Source organism: Octopus sinensis, linkage group LG1 (genome assembly GCF_006345805.1).
Source record: "Octopus sinensis linkage group LG1, ASM634580v1, whole genome shotgun sequence".
NCBI lineage: Eukaryota > Metazoa > Mollusca > Cephalopoda > Octopoda > Octopodidae > Octopus > Octopus sinensis.
In genome coordinates, this window is record NC_042997.1 from 41,818,792 (window position 1) to 41,838,892 (window position 20,101).

The 20,101-nt window shown below is 36.7% G+C and overlaps 1 protein-coding gene and 1 non-coding gene across 5 annotated transcripts in view; one reads left to right on the forward strand and one right to left on the reverse strand.

Annotated features, from left to right (window-relative positions):
• Positions 1-20,101, reverse strand: part of LOC115211302 (breast cancer anti-estrogen resistance protein 3 homolog) — a 242,706-nt gene that overhangs the window by 10,012 nt on the left and 212,593 nt on the right. For all 4 annotated transcript variants that reach the window (XM_029780106.2, XM_029780107.2, XM_036500331.1 and 1 more), the window contains exons 3-4: positions 7,874-7,991; positions 3,566-3,614 (exon numbers count right to left, since the gene is read on the reverse strand). In XM_029780106.2, coding sequence (XP_029635966.1) covers positions 3,566-3,614; positions 7,874-7,991 — 167 coding nt within the window. The remainder of the gene's footprint in view (positions 1-3,565; positions 3,615-7,873; positions 7,992-20,101) is intronic.
• LOC115219896 lies at positions 10,966-11,154 on the forward strand. Its single transcript, XR_003882384.1, has one exon. It is a non-coding gene; the product is annotated as a U2 spliceosomal RNA (small nuclear RNA).

Here is a 20,101-nt window from a genome sequence, read left to right on the forward strand (position 1 = left end):
GCACGTGCACACATTATTAGCCATTTGAAAAGACTATGGAATTTACAATTAACTGCACCAGGGTTCCTCTTCCCCAGGGAACCAGACCTAATGGTATACCTGCGGATATAAGCCCAGCCCCTGCTTTGCCGAGTCCTGTCTCTGATCACGTTCTCCAGGGATACAGGCATCCAGCAACAGGACCTCCGTAATGCCATGATGGATCGTGAAGTCTGGCGTAGCATGGTAAATTCCATTGTCTTGACCACGGTCAAACAATGATGATGATTTGTGACAATTTTATTGAATTGGGGTCGTGATTTTGAAAGAGAGGGATATAGATGGAATTACCATTCCGTAACATCACACAATTGTAAACATTTGTGTAGTCACATGCACACATATATCAATAAGCATACATCTACCTGTGCTAACAAAGGAGCCTCTACACAGCCAATTGACCTGTTAGAGATAGCAGTTAAATCTCTCAAATTACCTCATAACAACAGCCAGCTGTCACTCACAAGCGAGTATGGCTTGGAAGCATGCACTATATTTTCACTAATAGTTACAGACACCTTCTTAACCCAGAGGCACAGCCAAGATGTGACAACTGGAAGGAGAGAGTGCTCCAGCAGCATCCAGTTGGTACTCATTTACAACTGCGTAAAGAGAAGCAACATGAAATGAAATGTCTTGCCTAAGGAAATGCACTGCTAGGTCAAGGAATTGAACTCATGATTTTATGCACTGAACTAAACATCCTAATCACAAGATCACATGCCTTGAATAGAAACACATTGGATAATGTGGCCCTGGGTGCAATGGACTAGTGGATAAGGTGGTTGGTCATGGCTGGAATGTCTTTAATCATAAGCCAGCTTAACTAGGACTGACTTGCAGTTAAATGATAACAACACACAGTTCTTGCTCATAGTTGAGTAGAGTTATCCACAACAGGATTTCTGTGTCTCACTTCAGTTGTATAGATTTTTACAGCTCAAGGATTTGTGAAGATCACATTAACCGTTTTGTCACTCACCATGTTTCAGTTTGAAACATTCTGACTTTACCTCCATTACTTTTGAAATTAATGAAGAATTTACTAAAACAAATTAACTTGAAATTTTGATGGAAGATTTTAATTTAAATTACATTAAAACGGGTTGTTTGTATAAAAGAACCCAAAGCAGTCTCGAATGGGTGAGTATCAAATGAGTTAAAGAAAGCTACAGTAGGATGTAGTCAGTCTTCAAAGAAGAGAAACAAACATGGTGAATAGTTTAGCTCTGAATTATAGATATAGAACAAAATAGAGCAACTGGTTTTGACTTCACTTCTACAGTCACAGAGTTCAAATCCTACCATGGTTAACTTTGTCTTTCATTCCTTTGAGGTCAAAAAATAAGTCCCACTCTAATACCAGGGTTGATGTAATCAATTTAGCCTTTTACTTCAAAATTGCTGGCTTTAAACCTTGTAATGGATGGTGTATTGGTTACTCATATACCATGGTAATTGGCCTTATAAATTCTTTGGCTCATGAAAAAAACAACATTGAACAGACTCATAACCTCTGCCCACCAGCAAAGACTGTAATATATATATATATATATATATATATATATATATATGTTTTTTTCTCCAGTTTCCCTGAATATCATAAAATACATTACCCTTTGCACTAATTCTTATGAGGACATCCAACTGTAAAAGCTATTGCACAAATATATACACACAAAACCATCCCGTTCAAGAACTGAGATAATCTTTACTGGGTTACTCAACATGTAGGAAATAACAATCAGATCTCCCTCAAATCATATCTACTGTCTTAATGACAACCACTATCCCACTATGCAATCATGAAAAGATTAATGTAAAACAGGATAAACTCCCTGCCAAATATACAAATTTTTATATTGGTCTGCACTAAATGTATGTTTTATATGAGTATGACGGTAGCAAAGGTGGATCAATTCTATAAAATTAACGCATCAGTTTATTATTGGTAGTCATTTTGTTTATCCTACAGGGATGAAAGATGAAGTCAAAACCCGCAAGGTTTGAATTCAAAGCATAAAAAATGCAGGGCATTTAGTCTGACATTTCTACCATTTCAAACTCAAATGGCCTTTCTTATAAATATTATTACCAAATTTATCTGAGTTCACAGAAGGAACACAAGTATACCACATGATGTCAAACCAAATATAGATAGTAAATATATAGTTCTTATCAGAAGTATGTTAGGCCATAAAGTTATATTTTACCCCAATAAAGCTTATCTTTGATGTAATTCAAACATACTGTTTACTATCATATTAGCAATGTTCTTCCTGCCTGTTCCTTTCCCTGTCTCCCACTGATATCAATGTCAAAGGCTGATATTTTCACTATGCTGCTATTTCAATGAAACACTGACAAGTTGTTTAGTTAACTGAATACCAAGAAGCAATTACTAAATAAGCTGGACTATCCATATATCAATAGTACAATTGTTGTTTTATATATATATTATATATATATATATTATATATATATATATATATATATATATGTTATTATTATTATTTATTAAATGATAATGAGGAATATTTTATTCAATTTATTCATTTAAAATTCTGTTTGTCACAAGAAATTAGTGATAAAATTGAGCATCTGTCACATACAGATTTTCTACAGATACCCATTAATATATAGCGGTGTATGTACACTTTGTTCTCATATATATATATATATGTGTGTGTGTGTGTGTTCATTGTCATCAGTATCGTTTTTAACATCCATTTCCCATTCTTGTACGAGAAGAAATTCGTTGAGGCAAATTTTTTATGGCCAAGATACCCATCCTATTGCTAACCATCACCTGTTGGCAAGCAAGTTAATATTTTCAATATGGCTTGCCATGTTTTCATGGAAGATTGGAAAAGAATGACATTACTTGTATGATGGTGACATATGTTTACAACTGGTTGTGACAAGGAGACACACACACATTTATCTCTTCAGCAGAAATTACAAAGTGACTCAAAGGCCAAGAGTTTCATGCACTGGAACTTATCAAACCTATGCATTAATATAAAGCATCCACTCTACTTTGTGAAGTGGTTGGCACTAGTAAGGTCACCCAGCTGTAAGAACCATCCTAAAGCAGATCTCGCAGGTGCTGGTACCAAGCAGAAACCATCCAGTCCATTCTGTAAAGTGACTGACACTAGAAAGGGCAACCAGCTGTGAAAACCATGCCAAAACAGACAGTGGACCTTGGTGCAATCCTCTGGCTTGCCAGCTCCAGTCAAACCATCCAATCTATGCCAGCATAGAAGGTAGGTGTTAAATAATGATGATATACATGTACATGGAAGGATTCTTTCAGTTTCTGTCTACCAAATCCATCTAACTCAACCACAAGGCTTCTACTAAAGCTCTGGTTAACTCAGGGCTTTAGTAGAAGGTACCATGCAGCCATACCTGTGCCTGTATTACTGTTTGTATTTATAGTTGATATGTAGGTGAGTATATTAGGGTGTGCAAATATGAATGCCTACATGTATCTGTTATAATGTATCTATTGGTAACTTACGGTGGAGGTGGTGGTGCATTGGACAGCTGACTCCAAGAATTTCTTTTATCTGTAAATAAAGAAAATTAATAAATAACATGATAACAATAGGCTTTGGTGAGAAGTAGATTGGCAGAGAAATGACAAATAATGTGGTCAACAAAGGTCTTTCTTTAACTCTCTAACTTTTAAACTGACTATATCTAACCCAAATATTCTACCTGCCTTATGTTTAAACTATCCAGATGTGGCCTCTCATATCTACCCTATAAAGTCCTTCTAAAAATAATTTTCCACATCATCATCATCATCATAGTTTAACGTCCGTTTTCCGCACTAGCACGGGTTGGACGGTTCGACTGGGGTCTGGGGAGCCAGGGGCTGCTCCAGGCTCCAGTCTGATCTGGCAGTGTTTCTACAGCTGGATGCCCTTCCTAATCATCTAAATCTCAAAGCTGTGAGATAATGCATAACTGAAAACTGTGAACAAATAAGCATTAACATTTAATAAAATGATCTGAATGCTAAAGGATTAAAAACAATCAAGGAGTAGTGATGTGGGCAAAAGCAGTCTAGCCATGACCATCCCATCTTTTTGTATATGCATGACTACATTATCAAATATGTCCTTTTTTTTTTAAGATCGGGTATAAGTTGAAGGAGATTTGGTTTCTATTTCTAGTAGGTTACAAAAAAGATCTTTCAATGGCTTGTAGGAAAGGTAGCAGTAGTAGTTATCATAGGATGAGGACATTGTTTTGGCTATAGTTTTAGAACAGGGTTAATAATGGTAATGATATAATGGTGACATTGAGGGATGTAGTGGCAATGTTGGTGGGTGATGGAGACAGATTTAACAGATAAAATTAATCTTTCTAGTGGTGCAGTATGATTTGAAGTGGAGGAAAAAAAAGAGGCCAACCTAAAGCTAGCAATCTAATGATTGTGTTGGAAGTGAATTCTTTATTTAGGGACTAGATTTGTGGAGATTTTTAGAACAAGGAGTGAGAGAAGATTGTTTGAGGTTAGCATGATTAAGGTAATTGGATTACATTCCTGCTTCATATACTATGATTACCTCCCACTCCCCAAGGGGAATCCTGTTGGCCAAGCGCCACTGTATCCTTGCCCCCAACCTGTGCATTCTACCCACATGTCTTGGTGTTCCTCCCACACATAAGAAAACTTTTCCCTCACCCTACCCCAACAAGCCAATTTACACCTCTTTCTTACATTTCCTTCTGCACTCACTATGCCTAGCTCTCACTCCCCAATCCTTTCCTCACACACCTGCTCATCTGTATCATTGCTATCCAGTAGTCCCTCCAACTCTCTATATATACCCAGGTCTTTTGCCACTTACTCGCACTCTCTTTGCAATATCCTGTCACATATGGCATTTGAACCTTTGGGTTTGCTCTAGTACTTGCCACTATCTATACCTCCCTCTTCCTTTACTCAACCATCTCATTTATACTCTGATCCCTGTTCCTTGTGAGCATGCCTGGCATTTTGCCACCTCCTCCATCTTGCAGCCTCCCCCCCCACTCTCTCTCTCTCTCTCTTGCACTTCCCTCAGGCTGAGCAACCATGTATTTTCTTTGTGGTAGCACACCTGTTTTCTGTCTCCATCCCTGATCTTTCTCTCTCCAGTAGCGTAACCTTATACTTCCTCTTCAGCAAGACACCTATATATGTCTTACTATAACTTTTTCATCATCACCTCCTCCAATGCCTCCTCCCCTTTTAAAAGTTTTCATCTTGCAAGTACTTGGTGACACTGTCAGTGCAAGTGCCACTTAAGAGCAACCAGTACCACACTGTAAAGTGGTTGGTGTTTGGAAGGGCATCCAGCTGTAAAAACCTTGCCAAAACTGACCTCGTCTGTGCTTGTGCCACATGAAAAGCACTACTCACCTTGCCTGTGCTTGTACCAGATAGAAAGCACTATCTCCACTCTGCTGAGTGGTTAGTGCTAGAAAGGGCATCCGGCTGTAAAAATTCTGCCAAAACAGTCACAGAAATCTAGTGCAGGCTTCAGCCTGGCTGGCTCTTGTGGTACCACCGTCTCACCCATGCTAGCATTGAACACAGACGTTAAATGATGATGATGATTTCCTCTCTCCATCTGTTTTCTCTCCTCATTCCTTTCTGTAGAAAAGTGTAGGCTCAAAACGTCAAAGATGTTTCAAAGACGTTTTCCTGATCATCAAACTAATTCACCTCAGTTGTTGTTCCCTCGCCTATCTATGTCTTGTTTTTTGTACAATTTTGATATATATATATGTGTGTGTGTGTGTGTGTGTGTAAATTAAGTAGTGGTAATGAGTAAATATTTTGTAAATATGATAAGATTTGACCATATATTGATTATAGAAAATAGTCTAATATTAGAGCACATAAACTCCCAAAGGTAAAAAAAAATGGGCATAAGTACATGGAATTAAATTAATAAGAAGAGTGGGTTTGATTCCAACACATGCTAGTGCCCCATTTTTTCCATTGGCAGGTTTATATGACCTGATACACTATTTTCTATAGTCTACATACAGTGAAAGCTTTTCATTATATTTATAATACACACACAGGTATTACGAATGTCCGAAGTGGGATGCGAACCCACGCCGGGAAGACCCGACTGCGACCTGAATGCAGCGCCTTAGACTGCTCGGCCATCCTGACTTGCTTTAATTGGCTTTAATAATAATGACTTGCTTTAATAGGCGCAGGAGTGGCTGAGTGGTAAGTAGCTTGCTTACGAACCACATGTTGCGGGTTCAGTCCCACTGCGTGGTATCTTGGGCAAGTGTCTTCTGCTATAGCCCCGGGCCGACCAATGCCTTGTGAGTGGATTTGGTAGACGGAAACTGAAAGAAGCCTGTCGTATATATGTATATATATATGTGTGTGTGTGTGTGTTTGTGTGTCTGTGTTTGTCCCCCTAGCATTGCTTGACAACCGATGCTGGTGTGTTTACGTTCCCGTTACTTAGCGGTTCGGCAAAAGAGACCGATAGAATAAGTAAGTACTGTGCTTACACAGGTATGTATAGGTGTAGGCATAGTTGTGTTGTTAAGAAATTTGATTCTCAACCATGTAGTTTTGGGTTCAGTCCTATAGTACAGCACCTTTTTGTAAGTATCTTCTACTACAGCTCCAGGCCAATTAAAGTTTTGTGAGTGAATCTGGTAGATAGGGACAGAAAGAAGCCTTTTGTGTGTATGTGTGAAATTCCTTGTCTTGACGACATGTGGTAATTATAAACAATTGTTATTCATTTCCATTCTGCTATGAAAAACATGTCTGGTTGGTTATGAGGAAATATTGCTTTATTTGCAAACAAGCAAGGGTTGTTGACAGAAAGGGCATCCAGCCATAGAAAATCTGCTTAAATGGCCTTCTGAGACCAATATAGTTGATGTTCTTTTTGTTTTTGAATAGTTGGAAAAACATGAGCATGAAGAGAATTCTTGAGGGTTAGCGTTCTGTGAAAGAGGGACTAGAAAATTTGGTTAATGAAGGGCCTAGGAGAGAGATGAATACAATATAGGTGACAAGAAGAGAATTGGGGAAAGCTTGAGTGAAAAGGATTGGCAGGGAGGTTACAAGGTGAAAGCATGCATTGGTTTTTGTAAATTAGTGGTTGTATAATAGGCATATTTTCAGAGAGAGTTAAAAGTTAAGGGAAAAAACAGAAGAGAAAAGCCATTGTTATAGCAAAAAAAATGTAGCAATGAAGAGCATTTTAAATCTCTTCAAGTAAATTCATATATTATTTGAGCAAATGATGAGAGAAGAAAATAAAATAATAGAAAATATCTCCAAAAAAATATATATAAATTACAAATTGAAATTAAAACAAACCTGAGAATTTGTGAGAGAAATTAGAGGAAAAGGTTTCATAAATGGTACTTTGTCAAGAATTTAAACTGATGCTTGAGAAGAGGTGATAAACATAAAACTGCAGAACAGATATGAATGAATATGCATCTGAACTGAGAACAATTAATGGGAGTTTTTCCTCATTTTTTTTCCCTTTAATATTCTGTTTTGTTTATTATAAAAAGTTGGTGATAAATTTAGAAATATTTTGAGTGTGTAACCAACCCCTGCCATTTAAGTAAATAGCTGAGTAAACACCGTGTGAGGAATAGAGTAATGAGAAATGAGTTGGTTCAATGTGACAATATGTTAATGCCATGGAATATCTATTATTGACCAGCTACTCCATCATCATGTTCCTCCACTGTTTAAACCCTGTCACTAGCAGTTACCTACAAGTAAATCAGGAAACAGATAAAAGAAAATGTTAGTTTAAGCATGTTTCACCTGGCAAATTCTTGTAGTTATCTCGCAGGTAGCACAAACTCGAGACTATCTTTGTCCTGTGAATACAATCCTTAACACCAAGGTCACGCAGGTCAGCTTCATTTAAGGACAGCAAATCCTAAAAATAGAGAAAGATTGTGATTTTAAGCAGTCACACACATACATATAACGAAAAACCCCAACACAGAATATTACTGAAACAGTATCAAAATATATTTGTTAATTAGTTTGTAATATTATTAGAAAATCAAATATATATTATTATATTTGGGAGTGTGTAACCAACCCCTTCTTAGTACACAACTACAACTTTGTATTATTTTCTGAAATTGTGGTTGAAATAATACAATAAAATATAGAATTTTTTTTTTCAATATTGTTGGATGAAGATGTGTTAGGTTAGGCCTTTCTTATCTGCATAATTAACGATACCAATATTTTCATGTTAGTGTGGATTGGAGGGTTGATCAAAAATTTAGGCATTTGTATGAATTGTTGACGAAAGTTTCTTTTTCTTTACAATTGTTTATTTTTCATGTTTATGTAAAATGTCTGTATAAATTACAATGTTTCCTTCATTATTTCTAGGATTTGCTGGCACTTTCATGTTGCCAACAACCTAACCATGTTAAGAATAGGTTTTTGATTATCAATCATTAGAGAGTAAGGACAAAGTGGTTGCGTTACTTTCTGAAATCAAATTCTGTTGGGATCAGTTTTGCCTTTTGTCATTCTGGGGTCAATAAAATAATGTACCAGTCAAGAACTGCAGGAAATTTAATATTCATATAATATATGTATAAGAGTTAGCACTTCCTTTTCTAAGCCGAGATTCGAAATCGAATCCAAGAATCATCGGTCGTCAAAAACCAATGCATGTATAGGCGTGAACAGAGAAAGAAACACAATCGCAGCTGACACACCAGCAGACAGATTTATCTCGTCCCGCGTTTTGGAGACGACAGAGAAATGCCTACAGGCTACTGTTTCGAATGACGCACACACACACAAACATATTCATCTTTAATATGTGCTCTATACAAGCAATGCGTAGCATTTGCTTACATTTGTATGTAGTGTACTTATAATCCATGTAAATAAATCCCTTTTTGATCATGAAACAATTCATGTATTTATTTATACACACACACATCCACTACATATGTCTTGCAAACAACTTGCACATGCAAGTGCTACCAGTCAAAAACTCCACATACTGGAAGCCAGTAAGTGTATGGGGTCATCAGGAGAGAATGCGCACCATTTCGGGGCCTACCTCTCGACGGCATCAATGCGCACCCCCCCCCCACTGATACGAGGCCCCGCTTGCTAGATCAGCTGGTTATCAAATAAAGCTCAATATCCTTCTAGCCATTGCTCATCGTCTCTTTTTAACCAAATCCAGTGGCTAGCCTTCTCCACTGTAGATTGGATATCGGTCATGGTGGCATTGACTTTACGATGAGTTAGGCCTAGCGATAACAACAGTCATCTCACGCTGTGTCCAACGAACCCTCTACATCCGACTTCAATTGGAAAATGTTCTGCTTTCCAGTCTGCGTCTTCACATTCCTCGAGGAGGTTTACATAACGGTTCAATTTTCGATCCCGAGCGGCGTCCATATTATCTTCATGAGGAACCGTTAACTCGACTATATTTACCACTTTCCTTCTTTCACACCACATCAAATTATCTGTTTTTTTTGTAGTTGGGATGGGAAAGAATCCCTGGCACCCAGGTAAATAATAAATAAAATAATGTACCAGTCAAGCACTGCAGGCAATTTAATATTCATATGATAAATATTATAGAAGTGAAAAGACATACAATCATGATTAAGAAATACATAAGTTGGGTAACATAAGATATGGAAGATAAAATGTGTCTCCAAACATTAATAGCAAAACTAGTAGTGTTTGAACTAGACTCTAGTCTAGTATAGTGACTATTTGCAAATATTTTAAAGGAAATTAGTTAGGAAAGGCGAGCGAGTGAGTCATCATCTGCTTTGCAACCCCAACTTCCTACTGACTAGTGAGAACTATGCAGTTAATACTTCAATTTAAATGTCTGTAGATTGATATCTGCACAAGATTAAAAAAAGGGGGCTGGTTTGAAATTGCCATTGTTATTGTCTCCTTCCCCTCCAGATATCACAATTTGTGTGAGATTTGTGGGTAAGGAGACACAATAAGAAAAACCAGATAGAGATGCTGTATGCAGATAACTGCTTCAGAACAACAAATGCCATTGTAATAACAGTAGTAGAGAAGTAACCGTGCATTACTAAGAGTCTCTACACAAATATGCTTGCATATCAGTAATATTCCTATCTTTGGATGGAACACTTTTTTTTTCCACCTTATTTCTGTTGAAATATGCCAACATTGGTTCAATTAATTTTAAATATAATGAAGCATTTACTAAATAACTCATATTTGTGAAGAAATGGGACCAAATTTTAAGAAGCTTCTACTACACACAGAGCTTTGTTGGCTTTCAAAAGGTCATGTTGTTTGTCATGTATATGAATTAAGAGAAATGGTGCTTAAACTTTATGAAGAAAATCAACAGAATGAATTCCACGTCTGACACAAGACAAACTTTGGTACACCAAATTGGCATATCTTTCAGACATATTCGAACATTGGAATAAAATTAACACAAGTACACAGGGAAAAGCAGAAAATATCTTAACATCGGCTGACAAAATTTGTGCTATGAGAGACAAGATAACAATTTAGAAATGCAAAGTAAAAGAAGGAAATTTTAAAATGTTTTTCAAAACTTGTGAGTGTGAGCTAAAATGTGAGGTCAGCTCGTTAATTGTCGACCATTTAACATTGCTTAGAGAAAAACTTAATTATTATTTTCCAAATACTGAAATCCAAAACTATGATTGGATCAGAAATTCATTTCTTGCAACTGCAACGATTGATTTTTCACTTACTGAAGAAGAACTAGCTGAAATCAAGAATGATTGGTGTTTGTTATTGATTTTATGAAGACGGGAACTTACAGAACTTTTGGATTCATGTTTCAAAGAAGCACCCAAACCTAGCTAAAAAAGCTTTACTAATTCTTTTGCAGTTTCTACTCTCGGCCTTTTGGCTAAGATCAAAGTGTAGTATCTGTTCTTATCAGCTTAATATCTGATACGGTCCCTATTTGGGACCATCGATATTAAACTGATTTTTAGAACAAGGCGAAGAGTTAGGGACTTGCTCCGCCTTTGCCACGGCAATATTATACTACACTCGCGGAGTGGTTGGCATTAGGAAGGGCATCCAGCTGTAGAAACTCTGTCAGATCAGACTGGAGCCTGTGCAGCCCCTGGCTTCCCAGACCCCGGTTGAACCATCTAACCCATGCTAGCGCGGAAAACGGATGTTAAACGACAATGATGATGATGATGATGATACATTTGTGAAGCAGCTTTGTCAGTAATGCTAAACTTAAAGACATCGAAATGTGGAAACTTGAAAATGCTTGATAGTGAAATATGAGTGTCATCTACTATTCCACCTAATGTCCAAAATCTTTATTCTTCCCATCAAGCTCATGTATCTCGCTGAAATAGGTTATAAAAGTTATTTTTTTATTTATCCTTGCACATATTTACAGATTATTATCAATAAATGATAACTTACATTTCTCTTGAAAATGTATTTTATTTTGCTTACAAGCTATATATTTAAAAATATAAATGAAAGGTTTTCTTAACATGTCCCGCTATTAAAATTAATTTATGCATCAGCATCTTATAGCCATGGTCGATCATATTAAAATAATTAAAGTTAGGTTTGCATAAAACTTAATTGGTGTGCCGCTAAATTATGTATGTTTAAAAAGTGTGTCACTAACTGAAAGAGTTTGGAAAACACTGCTCTACAAGTTCCTCCCTGTAGGCCTGAACCCAGAGAATTTCAAGTTAAGCATCAGCCTCAAGGGTCTGCAAAGACTACGGACATTGCTAGCTTCTTTTTTGAGACAGCTTAATATAGCAATGTCCTGAGCAAGACATTAAACTTATGTGTGGGAATAAGGGAAGAGTATGAAGTTACTCCTTAGTTACCAATACTCCCAAGTCTGCTCTGACCTGGGGTGGTAGCCCCTGTCAAGGACCCAAGTTATGAAGTAAATACACATGGTCCAGTAGCTGAAGCATGCAGGACTCATAGGAGGGTTAGACATATCTAGACATGGCCCAATACCTTGTGAACTAGTCCCCTACTTAAGAGTTAAATAGGTCCTGTACCCCAATAGTAACCTTATGTGAGAAAGAGACGAGTAAAGTGTAAAGTGTAAATAAACCAGCAGAAGGCAACCGGAAACTATTGCCTTATTTTTCTGAAGAAAAATCCAAAATCTTCAAACTGGCATGAAGATCCACAACCACCAAAGCATACAGACATGGCACATGGAGAGTCCAAACCTTCTCATAGAGAATAAAGATTACCAACAAATGGAAGTATATTGGAAAGACTTAGTCTCTGTTGTAGCTCTTAAAACAGGTGCCAAGTGTGAAGCTAACACTTTGATGTTCCCTATCCTCGCCTTCCACTGATTATTAGAGGATACAATTGAAAAGGTCTTCCCAGAAGCTAGTGGATTGGTGGTATAAGATCTTGAATGTTTCTATAAGGTTTCAATTATGCATGTACCCATGTATTTAATGTACCAATGTCATCTCACATTTAAGCTTAGCTTGTGACTTGTGCTTTAACAAATACAGGCTTTTGAGGAACTTCTACTGCACTTCAGCTGAACTATGCATTGGGGTCAATGTAAAAAGTAGTGACAAATCATTGGCTTTGGTTCCTTCTTTCCCTCCTCTACCAACACCAAACACTGAAACTACATCATGTAATACACGAGTGGTGTTTTATGACAGTTAAGTATGGTTAACAGAAATGAAACATTTTTTGTGAAGAATGAACTGAACAGACTCCAACTATAATGGAAATTTATTTTTAAAAAATCACTAATTATAGAAAGATTAAAAAAGAATTGGGTGTTAGAAGTAATAAAGGCATAAATATTGAAATGGCTTCAACATGTAATAAGAATAGATTACATATGGTGTGTAAAGGCATAAACTGGAGGTTAGTCCAGGATATATTGAGCGAAAACAGGCCCAGAGAGAAATGTGTAGTCAACCCAAGATTTAATGAAAAAATAGAAATAAATAATATACAAAATTCAGCTAAATTATATCAGGGTTCAATATAAAACAGATTTCTATGATTAACACTCCCATTAGAGTATGTTTAGAATATGTTGGAAACATTTTGGCAAGTGGTAATTAATACTTAATAGAAGAATGATTTTTGTTGGTGACGTAGGTAGTGTAGAATAGTGATAAATGTTTGGAGTATTGAATGCCCAGGATTTTGTCCTTACTGGGATAGGCATGAATGTCATAACTAAATTTTTTCCAGAGTTTAATTGGCTTATTTAAATAAAACCACATTTTATTCATTGCTCTCTTGAAATGCCCCCACCTTCCAAGAAAAAAAAACCCTCTCATTTTATTAGCTGTATAAAGGACTAGTTGATATTCATTACATTAAGGAATGACATGAGAAAGAATTCTTAATATAATGAAATTAGTTTATATATATATATATATATATATATATAAAGCTGAATTAAAACCACTGTGTATACACACCCAGTTATATTTATTTCAGGAAAAAAAATCTAAGATCACAAATAAAAATATAAATCTAGGAGGGTGGTGTTTGAGAAGTGAAACAATTATTTTATACTGTCATACAGAGATGGGAATATTTTCTTTTTATTGGAATTTCTCACATTAAACATTAATAAGTTGGAAAACAAAAAGTTACACCCCACCAAATCAGATATCTTGATTAGTAACAACAAATACTTTTGGTGCATGAACTAGTCAACACAATAGTTATAATAAAAAGAATTCAAGCAAAAACAGCAACAAACAACTTGGCAGTGGTGTATAGACTGTATTAAACTGACCTAAAAACCTGGATCTTTCCGATGTAATGTAGTAGTAGCCCAACCCTGACATATCTTCACACATTCCTTTCATCTTAATGAAATAAAGAGTGACAGCAATAGCAGGGCCACTGATACAATGGTATATATATACAATAACATTAGGTTGATAACTAATATTGTATTTGTTACAGTTGTACATACCTTCTCTGTTGCTGAAATAACATTTGGAAGGTTTGCAGTGGTTCAGGAATTTACTTTTGCTTAAATATATACGAGTAATATACAGGGTGGGCCAAAAATCACGCACCGAAACAGTTGACGGGTTTTTATATTATTTTATTATAATTATCATTATTACTTTTCATTTTGTTCACCATGTACAAGTATGTGTGTGTTCATCATTTTATATATTTTATTCAATTTTAGAAAAATCGAGGAATGCTTTTGACAATTTGAGAGCGTATTGAGCTTATTTTGTGTGACTTTTGGCCCGCTGTGTGTGTGTGTGTTTTTCTGTTTTCTATGGGTATTTACCCAATTTTCCAGGCTGTTTTCACAGCTATCCCACATTCGATATTTACTTTATTTTCTCTAAAGTACCAACCTACTTGACACTTCGAAGTTTGTTTATATATACATATATACACACACACACACATATCCATACATCTATGTATGTGTGTGTGTGTGTATATATATATATATATATATATATATATATATATATATATATATATATATATATCATCATCATCGTTTAACGTCCGCTTTCCATGCTAGCACGGGTTGGACAGTTCGACCGGGGTCTGGGAAGCCAGGGGCTGCACCAGGCTCCAGTCTGATCTGGCAGAGTTTCTACAGCTGGATGCCCTTCCTAACGCCAACCACTCCCCGAGTGTAGTGGGTGCTTTTTACGTGCCACCTGCACAGGTGCCACAATCGGTTGGAGCTTTTAACGTGCCACCGGCACGGAAGCCAGCCAAGGCGGCGCTGGCAACGGCCACGTTCGGATGGTGCTTTTTATGTGCCACCAGCACTGGAGCCAGTCGAGGCGGCACTGGCATCGGCCACGTTCAGACGGTGCTTTTTATGTGCCACTGTAAATATACATGCATATATGTATGTAGAGATTAGTGGTCAGTGACTTTAGACTTAAGGCTAGAAAGATCCAGAGACACAAACTGATATGGAAAAAAGTTATGGAAGCTCAAGGATCCTGCAAACAGGCAAAGACTTAGCAATGTTCTTTATGAAGCTTTTGTTGAGAAGGAAGAAGAGATAGAGACAGATGACAATTGGAAGTTTTTGCAAAACAATGCACTGAGGACAACAGATCAAATCTGTGGTTTGAAGCAAAGCTTCTGTCACATCATAGGTGACATGGTGGTGCAACAATGGAGTTGACAGGGCTGTAAAAGAGTGGGAAAGTAGGAGTAGCAAAGAACCATATCGTTTAGCTAAAAGTGAAGCTAGGCATTAGGTTTATGTAGAAGCAGGAAGGAAGGGGTTTGCCAGTGTCTTACAGCATGAAAATCACAGACTTGAGGTGTTCCAGATTGCAAGACAAAATGCTCGAGAGAACTGAGATGTTGTGGGAGAGAAATGTGTAGCAATGGATAATGGTATGCCTATCCTTAGTGATCCTGAACAGAATGAGGCAGAGAAGAGCTACTATGAAAAGCTTTTAACCCCTTACCCAACAATTATTTTGAAAATAAATGTATTTTTTCAGACATATTTTTTAATTGTTTTATTTTACTATGTTTCGAATGGTGATTTCGAGGTATATTTCAAACCTTATATATTATGAATTTTAATTCAATAATATTGATTTTAAATTACCACTTTGGGCAGAAATGAGTTAACCCGTTTTTAGACGAAGGAACTCGTTTGCTGTCGATTTTGGCGAGTCTATCTTTTGACGAGTTAACTCACCAGAGATAGAAAAAAACGATTTCGGTCAAAACGCATATATTTGTTTCTGCCAGGTAAGGGGTTAAATGTGTAGAATGAATGGGAGAAAAGGAGTCTCCCCTAGATAAACTCAACAGCTATATGAAGCAACAAATCACTGGACCAGATGATGAAAGGTATGGAGAATGTTAATTAGAACAAAAATAGACTAAATGAAATGCAGTTTGGCTTTGTTCTGGAGAGAAACACTATTGATGCTACTTTCACATTGAGGCACCTGCAAAAGAAGTGGTCTCTGAGGAAGCTAGGGGTAGATGAATGGCTTGTGAAAGCAAACAGGCTATGTAAAGAGGTGCTGTTAGCAAAGTAAGAGTTAGTCATGAGTACAGTGATATATTTTAGTGGACAGGTAGGTGTTCACCAAGGCTCAGTCCTCATCCCCCTTCTATTCACCATTGTCTTCCAGGTTATAACAGAATAATCTAAGACTGGAAGACCATGGGAATTACTGAATGCTGATGATGTTGCCCTCATTGCAGAATCTGTACCAGAACTAGAAAAGAAATTCCAGGAAAGGTATAGGCAAGAATTTCATTCAGTTACCCAGTGTAAGCTATGGAGACACAAGAGGCACACTGGAATCACAGGAAAGTTAACAGAGAAAATAGTCAGGCTCACAATCATGAAGTAATTAGTTCAATTCCTGGACCAGCCAGCAAGACATTTTATTTCCTGTTACTCCAGTTCACTCAGCTGTGGAAATGAGTTGCTGCATCACTGGTGCCAAGCTATATTGGCCTTTGCTTTTCCCTTGGATAACACAGGGGAGGCTGGTATGCATGGATGACTGCTGGTCTTCCATAAACAACCTTGCTCTGACTTGTACCTTGGAAGGGAAGTTTCTAGGTGGAATCCCATTGTCATTCATGACTGAAGGAGATCTTTACCCTTTATATGTATGTGTGTGTGTGTGTGTTGTATATATATATATATATATATATATATCTTCGAAACACGCTGGATTTGAACTAGGGACAGCTGATGAAGGGGATTTTTCCTGTGTAGTTTGTCTTGTACCCTGTTTTTTCGTTGTTTAAAAAATGGTCCGTTCCCTGCTTGTTTTTACTTTTTCGTTTTCGTTTAGTTCTACGTCTAATTGTGGTGTCCTGTACTCACGTATATATATATTTATATATGCATGTATATATACATGTAGATGTAGGTACGTACATATATGTATGTATGTATGCATATATTTTATTTATTACACTATTGTATGACTGAGCGCCCTCGCGTCGATTCAATTCGTTTCGTTTCGTTTCTTCTTCTCTAAGCCAGTTTATATATATATATATATAAATGTTTATCTCTATGTGTGTGTGAGTTCATATAAAAGTTTCTCTTTCATATATATATATATATATGTTTTGAGAAAGAATATGATTAATCAGAAATTCTCTCACAAAGTTAAGGTTTGCACTTAGAAGTGCTCAAGAGGAACTCGAGACAAAAGATAAAAATATATAATATGAAGAAACCTAAGTCAAGGTAATATAATCCATAAACTTGACTGATTTCAGATGAATTTAAAGAACAAGTATATATATATATGATACATTAAAAATATATAAATACATAGACATTTTAAAAAAAATCTATAAATAAATATAGTAAAAATACATATGTAATAGATTTAAAAATAATTTTAGATGTAAACAGAAATATATTAAAACATCATTTATGCATAAATATATTCAAGAAGGTATGAAGTAGTGGTGAGAACAAAATAAAAGATACAAGGAGGTAAGAAATTAAAAGTGAGAATAGTTAAAAATATATAAATGTTTATTTGTTTGTGTGTTTATGTTTTCCAGTTTCAGCTCTTGAGCTGTGGCCATGCTGGGGCACCACATGTGTGTGTGAGTTTATACCAAAGTTTCTTTCTCCTATATATATATGTATTTTTCAAATGATTTAGAATCTTATCCAAATATCTAAAATCTATCTATCTATCTATGGGATGCAAATCTATAGAATAGGTATATGAAGATCAGTCGCAATGATTGTTTCTAACGTGGGCACAAGGCCACAAATTTTGGGAAAAGGAGGTTAGTCAATTAAATAAACCTAAGCCTTTGACTGGTATTTTATTTTATCAGCTGTAGAAGGACAAAGCAAAGATGACCATGGTAGGATTTGAACTCCTCATGAGTAGTAATAATCTTTTCTACTATGGGCACAAGGACTGAAATTTTGGAGGAGAGATTACATAGACTCCAGTGCTCAACTGGTACTTATTCTGTCATCCCTGAAAGGATGAAAGGCAAAGTTGACCTCAGTGGAATTTGAACTCCAAATGCAAAGACAGATCAAATGCTGCTATGCATTTTGGACTGATTACAAACAATCCTGCCAATTTGCAGTTATTATGATTAAAACTATAATTAAGTAAAACTAATTTAAGTAACAGAACAGATAAGCTGATATGTCATAATAGATTTCCATGTATGGTATAATGAATCCTGCTTTGTCCTTTATTTTCTAAGCCAATCTCATTACTTCCATATCGTAAACAGTTTACTCATTACTAGTCATTGATAATAAGAATCATTCCTGTCCACTGTTTATTCAGTCACTTATCTCAAGAGTCGAAACCAGATATTCTAAACCTTTAATTATTACTGTGTGGTAAGGAGCTTGCTTACCAACCACATGGTTCCAGGTTCAGTCCCACTGTCTGGCACTCGGGTAAGTGTCTCCTACCATAACCTTGGGCTGACCAAAGCCTTGAGAGTGGATCCAGTAGATGGAAACTGAAAGAAGTCTATCATATACATACATATGTGTGTATCCCACCACTGCTGGACAATCAGTGTTGGTGTGTTTACATCCCTATAATTTAGCAGTTCAGCGAAAGAGGCTGATAGAATATTACTGCACTTAATTCATTTCATGCCTTGCATATGATCCATTCGCTGTCATTAGGCTATCCAGTTATCCAGCCATGTCAGTCACTAAGGAATAAGTGGAACTGATTTCAGTTTTAGGTGATACTAAACAAAGAAAATAATTTTATCACTGAATTACATCAAGGGTTTTTTTACTTTTTTGTCCTAGAAAATATCCCAAAAGGATTTTAACCCCATGACAATGGTTTCTTTTTTTTCAAGCAACTAGGTTGCATTGATGGTAATCATCTTGGCTGAGATCAGCAATTAGCGCATGACAATGGTTCAGCATATATTTACATCAACTGCTTTAGTGCAAGTACTGTTTATTTACCTAAACTATATCCCTGTGCAGGACAGCTCATACAACTTTATTCCTGAATAAGATCACTCGACAGCACAAGTCAGATCAACTTCATGGATTTACAATCACGTGAATTCAAAAACTGACTTTAGAGTGGTAGAGTTCAAAACAGAGTACCACACACAGTGGCATATCACATTAGGAACAATGGTATCTAGTTTCCTTACGTTTCCCTTTTGCTTTGCATACTGTGCATCTCTTTGAAGCATTTGTCTTCTTGGTGGTGGGGGGAAACAGTCGAGGTAAATGTCCACGCCCTTTCACCATGCAGTGAAGAGAGAGTCTGGATTGGGGACATCCACACATTCTCTACTTTGGCAGGTCTGATGCTTCTATCATCTCATGGAACAATAATAGATTCAGAGCGATTGACCCTGCCCGTCCCTTCATTGTATGAAACAACCACACATGGTTTCATTATGGCATTACCGTCTGCATTTTGTTTCCTAGTGTCCTTCATGTTTGCAGAAAGCAGACATCTTTCTTGTCATGCCACACTAGAATGAGAATGCCACTATCAGTGCATGGTACGCTGTTTCCCGCTTTTGAAGTTTTATTTTGTGAAGATCAGGTGAATACTTTCACTGTGTGTCCTCACAGCCCTACAGGCATTAGTCCTCGCCTGCAGCTGCAGGAAGAGGTCTGGACTGGAAAACCAGTTGTCCATATAAATATTGTAGCCTTTGTCAAAGGAGTTTTCATTCAGTGACAGCACAACATCAGTTGATGCTAGAATAGATGCTGGAAGATACAATCTGTCCTGACCAGTGTAGATTTTGTAATTCCATATGTACCCACAGGCTCTGCCAATTGACTAGCATACTCTATAGACCTTAACCCCAAAGCAGGCATATTTCGTTGGGTTGTATGGTTTGAACTGGAGCCTTCCCTTGAATTTCAACAAACTTTCATCCATAGAAATGTCCTGTGTGGGGACATGCACTGTTCTGAAATTTTCAACCACTTCGCCAATGATAGGACATATTTTGTGCAACCTGTCATCCTGGTTCTCACCTGAGTTG